Genomic DNA, 11,440 nt, shown 5'->3' with positions numbered 1-11,440 from the left:
AACTGAAGTTACTGTCAACTCTCATTCTTTTCCTCTCTGTCTCTCTCATTGTGTGTGTGTGTGTGTATTTGTGTGTGTGCATGATTGTGTGCGTGTGTGTGCATAATTATATCTCAAGACTCAAACTTTATCTATACCCCATTTCTATTCCACATAGATGAATAATGCAGCTTGCTCTATCCATCTAGGCCTTCTTGTCATAATAATTATGTCCAACTATTATTCTCTATCCTGTTGTGATATCTTCTCATATCATTCTGCATACAAATGAGTGATGACATAATCTGTCACAATACTAGTATTTTGCAAAGTACATATCAACGTATCACTAGAATAAAGTTAAAGAAAACTCAGAGTGTCCTCCAGAGCCAAGCGTCCTTGAAAACACATCCTTAGAATCTCTACGTGGTGACTGACGTCACGAGAGCGACTTGAATCGAATCTCTCAATTACTGGCGCACTATCGAACAGAAAAGGAATCCTCGCATTGAGTCACTTCACCCAGTTTTCAGTACTGTTTACCTCGAGGGATATACGTTAACTTACGCACGCCATTATTCACATGGTTATTACTGCACATACACAAATCATGTTCACTATACGCAAATGTTTTCTCTACACGATTCATGTATTCATCTCACACAAGCCCACTACACACAATCGTCATGTTCAGTAGACACGCAGTGCACAATAAAAAACGCTGATTTCACACATGTATGTTCACGCTATCACTTCGGCACAGCGCACAGTCGTCTTGATCTTTGTCACCACGTCTATTCATACTTAGCTGTTGCTTGCAAATCATCTTCAAGCTATTGAAGATGCTCAAGGCGTGGCAGGGCAATTACCCCCCCCCCCCCGGACAATTACCCCCCCCCCCCCACGCACACCACACACATACACTAAATACTGGTTAGTGATAAGGTTAGAGTTAAGATTAGGGTTAGGTTTAGGGTTAGAGTGTGGGTTTGGTTACGCAGGATTAGGTTTAGGATTAGGATAGAGAGGGTTGGTTAGGATTAGGGTTAGGGACAGGGGAAGGGCCTGGGGTAATTGCCCTGGGGGTAATTGCCCTAGACCAGATCAAGGAAAGTTTTAATCTTCATGAACGACAGACGCACTCAGTCATCAACTTTAATTTGTTCACGAAGTGATATTTTATTGCCACATGACTTGGGAGATTCTTTTTATTTACTCATATCATAATTATTCAGTGATTGTCACGCTTGAAGAGAATGTTATTGCAACTCTTCGTTTGATCTGCGATGAGCGTTTAACATCTGATGTAGTGAGCATGTTAATCATAATCAACTGCAAATCAAACTAAAAGTTTTCTGTCGCGCAAAGAGCGTACGCTTACTGAATATTTCACATCCATGCATACTTTTATGTGAAGGGGTGTTCCCGACAACCAAGAAGCTATATTTGATTTACTGTAAAGCCCTAAGAATAACAGGTACAGATGAAAGAAATGCCTCGTTAACTGAACCTCAGATAGAGATATGCATACACTTCAATGCATTAGAGAACCGGGAAAGCAGAGTTATTCATACGGGTGTAAAATATTACGATGTACCAACTTTTCATCAGCGTCTAGGGAACTTTCGCTACACGACAGGAAGACCGAGAGGACGCGGAAGCAAGCAGCTGCGACGGTCCCCGCAGTCGGACTAACGTCCCTATTTCTAAATTCTGCTTTTCTGTGTGAACCGACGGAGCCGCGGCGACAGGCTGGCTGCTCAATCGAGCCAAACATCGGGACCGGACGCTATTTTTGGCCGAGAACCCTTCTCGTTTTCTCCAGGACTGGAGGTTTTTCGGATTTGAGCATGCTCTGAAGCCAATTTTGTACACAGCACGCTCAACTAGTTATAGCGGCCGCGTCGTGCTTGCGAAAGCTCCCTATTGTTTAGAATTTGAGACATCTACCATGACATCAGCATAGAAAATAGTGTATGACAAGCGATCTGTAGCCAGTCTGTCCGTACCAGAGTACGCTTTTGGTATTCCTATGCCAATTGTGCATTTTCAGTTGATTCCACAAAGCTGTCAATAAACTTACTGGGGGCATTTCATCAAGCAGTTTGTCAGATGTGGTTTTTTTTTCCTGAAAAATATTTGCTCTCGGTCAATCAGATGCAAGAATTTTAGTACCTTAAAACAGTTTTTCATAAAAAATATATCTGACAAAACGCTTGATGAAATGCCCCCTGAATATTATGATTGTAATTTCTGTCCTCTGAAATGATACATTGTTATTCAGATGTTTTTGCCAATAAAGTAGCCTTCATCTGGGAGTTTTGGGTTGTTGTCTTTATACGTTTCTATGAATCTGAATCGTTTCTTAACATGGGGCATCATTTCTGACAGCTGATCAAGATCTCCTATGTAACGTAGCGTAATCAAATAGAGAGGACACACTAAAATGCAAGAACTTTTCGAGAAAAAAAAGAGTAATGCCATGGCCATATAAGCTGAACTTAAGACACATGACACAATTTTCTTGAATGTTATCGACTAAAATGCGCCTTAGAGATAATGTCCAGCCATAGAGAGAGAACATCAGAGAACACTAATCTTTGTTTTTGCGGATGAATTAAAAAAAAGAAGCTTCATTAGGCTTATTGTGCGTACAGTTCAATTTCATTTTGCCGAATTATAATGCGCTTCCTGAAGTAATTTTTCCTCAACTTCGCTCATGCAGATCACATTCTTTTGTGAAATTAAATCACAATAAATTTACTCGGAACGATGTATACAGCAGGACAGATAAAAACAATATTATTTACAATCGATTGCACTATATCGACGGCCCGAAAGCCGTAAGAAAGCTGTACATTATCGTATGAGAAATCAAAACAAATAAAATAACAAATAAATCTATGCTTAAAGTGTATCCATAAAAAATGTCTCCAATCAGCTTGCCGTCTTAATTTCAACCACATGATGAGCAGCGCAAATGGGAGCCGGAGACATTCGCGTTAATCCACTGAAATGAGAACAAACAACTTAGTAATCGCTATCATCTGATTCCTCGTCATCGTCATCATCGTCGTCGTCATCATCAGAGCTCACCAAGGCCAGAAGTCCCTTTCTCTCGCCAGCATCCTGATTGGACTGGAATGACGCCATACTGTCCAGCCGACTGGACAGCGTACTGCCAAGTCCTTTCTCTCCTCGCCCCGCTCGATCTTTGCGCGAGCCAGCAAAGGCGATCATGGAGTAATCGATAAACGATTCCCGCTTTTGCAATCGCTCTTTCTGTCGCTCCTCCATGCGTTTTCTCATCAGTAAAAATTTCTCCTTGTCGGTCAGTTTAGGGGCATCTGGACTAGAGTCCTTCTTTTCCTCAGGCTGTTGCTCCTTCACCGGTGGCGGGGATTTTATGTCCGGTAGGGGACTACGGGCATTTTCATGCGTCTCCAAAGTAGGCAGCGAGAAATGTTTGCTTTCTACCTCTTGTTCTTGTTCTTGTTCTTCTGCTACAACTTCTTCATTTCCTTCTTCGGAATTTTCTGATATTGTGAGACCATTTTCCTCGATTTCCGTGTCAATGACTTTTGTCCTATCCGAGTTGCCATGTGTAAGGTGGTGTGATGGTACTGGCTTCGAAGGCTTAACCAATTTATTTTTCGCGTGTGAGTGTCGCCTCTTACGAGCAGGTTTGACCACGTTGGGCAGCTGTTGTGAAGATTCAGATACCTTCTGGCTAGACTGGTCCGAATTTGATAAGCATTCCGCTTCACTTCCATTGTCGTCATCGTCCTCTTCTTTCTTTTCCCGCCGGTAGAACTTCACTCGGCGCGATTTGTTCGTCCGCAGGAACTCCACGCGAGGTTTCTCGATCTGCGGCTTCTCTGCAAAGCACGCCTCACACGGTCGCTGGAAATACGTCGGGGACTGCGAGCGTTTGCGTCTGGAATCCTTCAGGCTAGCCCTCTCTCGCCGGGCTCTGATTTTCTCCTCCTCCTCCTCAACGTTCAGATTCAGTATGTTCCAATCATTTATGTGCGACTGCAGAAACTTCGGATCGAATTTTAGGTGGACATGTGGCCGCGGGGTAGATATATCGAGGGCCTCGAAGCCGCAAACCGGCTCCTCGTTCAACGTGGTCATGTTGTCAATAATACCCGAGTCCTGGTCCTCCTGTTCCATCTCCTTCTTCATCATCTTCATATACCACTCTTCGGATTCGTTGTCATCCATGTTCATTCTGAGGCCGTCGTCGATGGCGGAATTTTCCCGCGCTTTCTGCCCATCCAGGTCACGTCTGACGGAAAGGAGCCGCTTGCACAGCGCCACGTCCATCTGCTCCTTGGCGTGAATCAGCCGCCGGTAGGTCGGCGAATTGCTTCGAGCGTGGTAACCATATTTCGAGCACTTTATGATGACGTCTCCCTTCTTCTGACCCGCCTTAACTGTGGCATCAGTCTGCCGCGAGTTGCGTCGACGAGTTACCTGCGGTGAACCGTTCACGATGCTTACCTGAAGATCATGACAAAGCCGGAAAGTTAAAAGTTAAAAAAGTTGACAGGAATCCTTCAGGTGAAAAGTGGAATATGAAAAAAAAAAAATATCCATTATAGGTGCCATATCCTTCTTCTTATACCCGGCACCCCTTTAGCATTAGCTTATTTAGATAGAATAATTTACGAAACCAGTACAGATGATAATGGAAATATGATGTAATTACTAGTAATTTGAAATGAAAATGTATTTGATTTAAGGTATGAGAAAAAGAAAATCATCTACATTTTCTTCCAGTTTTTCTTTTTTTCCATCTCATGTTCATTCTCTCATCTAACAATAAACAAAATTAAACAAAACAAACGGGTTTATAATAACTTTCGTTGGACCCTTATGATTTGACAATAAAGCAATAGGCATTTCTCATTGAGGAATTACACAAACAACTACTACATATATTATAAAACAGAAGCATAAATCATTCATCAGTGGGAGAACGCAAGAGAAACAGAAAGTTTGCAAGTGGAGTTAACGCTGTCATCGCCAAAACAAAAATGTCACGTTCAAAAGTACTTGTAGTTTCAGACGGTGATTCTCACCTCAAACTTGGGGTTGTTGGCCAGACTACGAAGAGCCGAAACTCGATCAACGAGGCCGTCACACGACGCGCTGAGAAGAGCGTCGGCCCGTCCATTGGCGGTAGTCGAGATCACCGGCAGACTCGACGTCGAGATCGAAGACAGTTTGGAGGACGCGCACCACGTTGACGATCGCGGCAAATTCGGACGCGGCCGCTCGCCCACGACACCGGTAAGGTTGATCTTGGGCGTTCGGAATTCGGCTACGGTGTGCGATCTCAGCAGGCCCAGCCCGCGGGACGTCCGTCCGTTCTTCGTCCGATCGTTGACTGCGGAAGGCAAGCTGCAGCGGTCCTGGCGGCGGTATAGCTGTGGAGAGACCAGAGCAACAAAGGCCTGGTCCTCTGCGTTAGCACCAATCTGCGACCAGTTTCTGGCGGAAACAAAGGGAAAATATGTGGTGTTCGTTGCAAAAAAAAACCCATGCAGTTTTCTTGATATATTTGCAATTTGTCGTAGGGTCTCGAAGGTATAGAAAAGAATAGCATGAATTCCGATACTTTTCCGAGTGAATATACAGATTGTACCTCACAAACTATTTATTACACATTTTTATCTCGAGGTGAGTGGGGGACCCTTTAACCCATTATCTAAATGGTGATGTCAAGTATCATAATATAGCCACTTATGGAAGCAATCTGCAGTTATTTCTTAGAACAGTGTCATACACTTCAAATCTTATATTTTTCATTCTCCATTTTGATGGGTAGACGCGGGTACTACGTTTTGGGTGATCCGTTTTGCAAACATGCCATTGTCTATCAATTATTACAATGTAAATTCGAAATTGATTTGTGTGTGTTTGTGTGTGTTTGGTCAGGGTTCTATATTGTCGTAAAGTAGTAAACGTTTTTGTCCAACTTTTTTGGTCAGACTCGATGTAACATAAAATTACAAGTGATAATACGTTCTAACACAATCATGTGAAAATATTGTGGGAAAAACGAACAATATAGATATGAAACTTTATTCCCGGGTTACCTCTATACCTGCAATAGGTTAGGGAACTTTTACCCTCTGAAATCTCATGTAATAAATCAATATCGAGTGTATTTATCACAGAACGGAATGCAAGAACGCCAGATGCACAGTGAATGAAAAATTAGCTATAGAGGTTTATGGAACAGCAATCATCTATCTGGAAATGCGCTTCAATTCTCATTTTCCCATAAAATCAAATCTTACATTCATGATGTTTGACAAAGTCACTGGCATTCCTGAATATGTATATCCATGTGGATAGGTGTCACCTTGGACAGAGATTTCCACGAATTACTGCAAATCTGTGTAACATTCACACCGTCATAAATATATGTATGTGGGTAGGGCCTATCATAGCCGTGTGAACAAGGTTTTGGACTATCAACTGGAGATACGAGGTTCGATTGCTGCTCTGCGCGCTCAACCGTTGATATTATACATTGCTCACTTTTTCTAACTCAAAATTGTGCGTACCACATCAATTTCTTGTCCATAGGTAGTGTGAGAAATTTATGCTCATTAACTTTTGGCAGAGCATTAATGCCTACCTAGCAAAGTTTGGATAATAAAACTGGTAGGGCAAGAAAACAGTGCTAATACTGCGAGGAGGCTATATCCCGGCGTAGCAGACAGTTATTATTCTCTCGTTCTCGTAAGAAACTCAGAACTTACTGCGTAGTCATGGTGAAATTCGGCGTCTTTGCCTCAGCCAGCGATGCAAACGCAATCCATTTTAGGATAGCGTGATTTTTAATTCTTTTCCATGGAAGTTTATGTGGCTATGCACAGCCGGTTGGAAGGATCTTTCAACGTCATGTGTCGCTGTGATGTCAAATGCCGTCCACAACTTTTCTACCATGAAAAGACGTATGGGGAACTGACCAGGATACCGTCTCCATGTTATCCGTTTATGGTAGACTGCTAGTTTAGTGTATCGAGTTATATCATTTTGGTCGTATGACACAATGATGTTGCATTCGCCACACTTGAGACAGTACCAACAGCAGAAGAAATATGACCTGACCGTCGAGAAAGTTTGAGCAAGTTCCCAGAATATTCACGTGGGAAAACTTCATGAATGGTCCGACAATGTACACCTATACAACTACAACATCAAAACCAAACATAATGATACCGCTCTGATTACGAATCAGATGATAAGCTTTGGATGACTGGAAGTGTGTCTTTATTCCCTCTCCTTTGGCGCAATTCTTCTTTCTCATGACACTTGGAGCCTGGGAGAAAGTGGTTGCCAACCGCTCACCATTTACTGCAGGTGAGTCCTCACGAGACAAGTGTCAATGCACCCGCTTCCAAATGCCATGACAACAAGTTTATACCAACTCCTCAATTTCCTGGTCACATGACGTCAGAAGGGAAACCGCCACTTCTCGTGTCGTGTCCATGTAATGACTCCAGATAACATCCAAGTCCTGTTGTGTGTATGTGTGTGTTGGTAGCGATGAACAACAGGTGTAATGACACCGGCAGACAACCAGGAACACGTTCTCCCACCACGACAGGTACCGACATGGATGTACGCGTAAACAATCTTAAAATCGTTGACTGATGTCTGCAAGCAAGTCGTCACAATCGATGTTTATCGACTGGCCGCCGTCTTGTGAAGTTTCTTTGTGAGTCTCTCATTTCGACGGACAGACAAAAGACTAGCCACGGGCGATTCGGCAGCCCGACTTGTACTGATTCAACTTTTCTTGTTCTCTTTTCTTTTTGTTAGGATTTTTCCTCTTCCCTAGAGGTTTACCTGGGATGTTCAATGTAGCTGTGAGTGGATGAATGTAATTATATAGGAATAAGGACCCTGGCATTGTCCGCGAGACAAGAGGCGCTGAATTTTCATGGTAATTTCTTCAGAATTATACCGTTATCTCCAAGGAGAATGAGCTATCAGTTTGAGATTTGTTTTGATGAGACATGGACAAATGTGTGTTGAACAAGAAGACAAACTAATTAAATGAAATACTTAATCTTTGGTTGGTTTTAATATTCGTAGAAACGAAATTGATGGAACGGAGCGCATATATCTTTGAGGACATAAGCACTTGGCATCGAACTTGTCAAATACAAAATGAAGGAATTACTATTGACTTGATTTTGTTTCATATTTCTCTCTCTTTTTTTAAATCAATCGTCAGATTGCCAGGCAAGGGAGAGATATCGCCTTGAAAGGGATTCGAACATGATTCCCTTTGTATTCAGTCAAAAAGAGAGCGAGATCGAGAGAAGAAATGTTAGTATTGATTTATACGAGTTGTCACCTGGGATAAAAGCAGGACGCATCAGCGAACACAAAAGACCAAGATGTTGGATGATACAGCTGAAAGGACCGACCCTTGGTCCTGGATCGATTAACGTGTTCGGATATCCATAGAGCAATTGATCTCTGACACTGAGGTATATGATAGGGATCCTCTGAGAAAATGGAAGGGGTATAAAAGAAGCACACTCGTAGATTGGACCTTTACCCTTTGTTTTTACCCCCTCCGTTCCCATCAGCGAGACTTGGGTGGGATCCTAAATTGTAACAAATATTTCTATTGTCACTTAGTCCGTGCAATATGTTAATAAATCTGCACCCTATATACGCTCTGATAGCTATGGATGGGGTCTTATTTTGTAAGTGCAACGAGTCGGGGACACCGGGGGTCTGTATTCAATTAGGAGTTGCAGTATAGCACAATCTCCTTTGCAAGAGCATCAAACTAGTTGACCAGGTCATGCTAGTGTCAAGGTCATTTCTATATCACTGTAGAATTACTCTAATTATACTGTGCGTGTAAACAGTATACTGTGCACAAAAGCCTGAGAGTGATATTAACGGTCATTTCGTTCCAGTGAGTCAACCTCATACTGTATTTCGCTAATATGTGAGTACATGATAACATACAGGAACTTCTATTACATGAGGGAAGACATATACTGTCTCCCCGCTATTAGTATTCAAAGATTTCAGACCCAAATGATTGTTTGTGATATTCAAATGAATTCATGATTATCTCCGGATCTGTTAACTATATTTTAGTTACCCATTCCTTAAAATTTGGGGGTTATTGTTAAAAGCTTCATTGTGTTAACTTATGGAGTGCTTAAACTATTGTTTAGCATGTTCAGTGAATAATTTGTTCTATAAAATCTCATTGCTGCATGACAGTTAAGGTTGTTCAGGCTATTTTATACTTCTCTGTTCACTTCAATAATCTGTCCTCTTTGATATTAACATAGGAGTTTTAGGAAACGAAATAATCTGACAATACTTTTAAAAATAGTCTTCTGGAAAAAGTTTTCTATCTATTTCTCTTTTCCCTCCAAAGAGTACACATATTTCAAAAAGCATGAAGCAAACAATGTTTTAAAGCAAATGATGTATGTTCTTAATTAGGTTGAAGTTAGGCTCAATGTTCCTGATCATATGCTCATAACATCTGCATTTATTTTTGCAATACAATATTTGCTATACCGCCGCAGAAGTTGTGTCATGTTTTGACCTAAATCCACCGGACGGCAGCGGTCAAGACATCCTTTATCAAACCAGCGATCGAAATCCCGTAAACAATACAAGTCTCAATCTTCCTTCCACTTTGTCTGAAGTTAAAGAACCTATGCAATAGAACACCAGAGTCCCATGAAGCCGCTGACCTTCCTTATACCGCAGCGGTAAAGAGCTAACCATACCCAAACATGCCAGGACATTGTCCGATGTTAAGGAACCTAACATTTCTCGAGTAGCTACTAAGCCAATGGCCTTCTTTTTTACCACAAAGGTTTTGGCTCAATGGAAACCTCTGAAGTGAAATAGCACTTCTCCTTGCTGTGCAACCATACAACCGATATGTCATTCAGTGAAAGCATTTGAAGCTGTTGTTGGTTTCATGTTCATCGACTTAAGACAATTTTTTTTTTAATCTTTCCTTCGTGACGGTCTTCTTGCAAAGTCGATTTTTTAGAGAATTAGGCAGAACGCCCTCAAGTTGCCTATAAGGCAAAGTAGAGGGATGACGCAGAGAGTGCATGGTACATCCGTTAATGTAGTTCTCGAGAATTATATAGGTTCCTGCCTTTGGTGTCTGCCTAGCATTATGTGCTCACAAGGAACACAAGGCAACTATAGGAAGAGATCAGTATTCATGTCGTAAAGACCGAAATATATCATCATGCACATACATTGGCGGACTTAGCTGTGTCACGGAGATAGATTGTAAAGTGTGTGTTGATGACGGAAAGCAAAGTTGCCTCAGTTTTATGCTTCTTATAATGACATTTCTCATGTGTTGCTTGTAGCCTGTAATGATAGAGATGTATGTAATTTGATATTATCCTTAATGGTCTTACAGCTCGTTATAGGGTTGGTCTCTTTAGTGTTAGCACTGCGCCTCCAGGGCCCTGCCATTATTATTACCCCAGCTTTGGACAGTACCCGTTCTACGTCTTGGTTGAGATGGACCTCGCGGGTAAAAATATCTTGTCTATAAGGACTCAAGCACTTGGCCGGATTCGAACTCGGGACTTCTAAAGTCAGTTCCATGATCCACTGAAATACCACAGTGCCCCCACTTAAATCTTTTTACTTAAATCTTCCCAGAAAAACGCTCCCAAGAATAGGCACAATTACACATTTGCCTTTTTTTTTGTCACATAACGTTAATCGTGAACATACAATATTTCTTAGATGGTCCCAAAAGTATACGCCGTGAATGCGAAGGTACGATATTCTTTCTTCATCAAGATCTAAACACGCGTGTAATGAACGACGTGACCCATTTTATTTTAAAATCTCTGAAAATGAGACAGGGTGACTTTGGGTACCTTGTGTGGTGTGTGACACGTTGCCTTCGCTCCATGTCTGCCGACTTTGACTTGCCATGACGGGTGCTCGCTCCACCGCCCCGCCTCCCGAGAAACACCATCCGCCTGTCCAGGTGGACGGAGATGTCGTTGGCTGGGGTGCCCAGAGGTCGAGGCCCCGAAGACCTGATGGGGCTCGACCGTTTGGCACTCGTTTGCTTCTGGCCACAGGGACTCACGCTCACTACTCCTCTGCCCGGAGATGCCACGTACATTTTCTTTCAGTTCACAAAACTATAAACTATTCGATGCACCTGAAAGAAGAGAAATGAAAGAAGTACATTGTATGCATCATGCACCACACAGAGGACCATACATGCATTTTATGATTGTGTATTATGCGTGTGTGCAATACTAAAAGTTTGTGTCTGTCTGTCTGTCTGTCTGTCTGTCTGTCTGTCTGTCTGTCCGTCTTTTTTCTCTGTTTGTGAATATACATACTTGTACTCTGGCAAATATAAACCTTTGCAAAATTATTCACTGATGTCGCT

The 11,440-nt window shown here is 42.2% G+C and overlaps 1 protein-coding gene across 1 annotated transcript; it reads right to left on the bottom strand.

Annotated features, from left to right (window-relative positions):
* Positions 1–2,905: 2,905 nt before the first annotated feature.
* On the bottom strand, positions 2,906–11,164 carry LOC139729490 (uncharacterized). Its single transcript, XM_071640416.1, has 3 exons — positions 10,911–11,164; positions 5,067–5,478; positions 2,906–4,485 (listed from the first exon to the last, which is right to left on the bottom strand). Exons 1-3 carry the CDS (start codon positions 11,162–11,164, stop codon positions 3,010–3,012), a joined length of 2,142 nt encoding a protein of 713 aa, XP_071496517.1. The 3' UTR covers positions 2,906–3,009.
* Between the last annotated feature and the right edge of the window lie 276 nt (positions 11,165–11,440).

Source organism: Diadema antillarum, unplaced genomic scaffold (assembly GCF_040938485.1).
Source record: "Diadema antillarum isolate AM-2024a unplaced genomic scaffold, OU_Dant_1.0 seq00000243_RagTag, whole genome shotgun sequence".
Lineage (NCBI taxonomy): Eukaryota > Metazoa > Echinodermata > Echinoidea > Diadematoida > Diadematidae > Diadema > Diadema antillarum.
This window is presented reverse-complemented; position numbering and strand designations above follow the sequence as displayed.

What these genes read in the sequence shown, in the direction of transcription:
- LOC139729490 (XM_071640416.1), bottom strand. Translation starts at nt 11,164, where the DNA reads ATGTACGTGGCATCTCCGGGCAGAGGAGTAGTGAGCGTGAGTCCCTGT. An exon ending in CGTGTCACACACCACACAAG is followed by an intron (nt 5,479 to 10,910) that starts GTACCCAAAGTC and finishes TGTTTCCGCCAG; the next exon opens with AAACTGGTCGCAGATTGGTG. An exon ending in CCAACAACCCCAAGTTTGAG is followed by an intron (nt 4,486 to 5,066) that starts GTGAGAATCACC and finishes CATGATCTTCAG; the next exon opens with GTAAGCATCGTGAACGGTTC.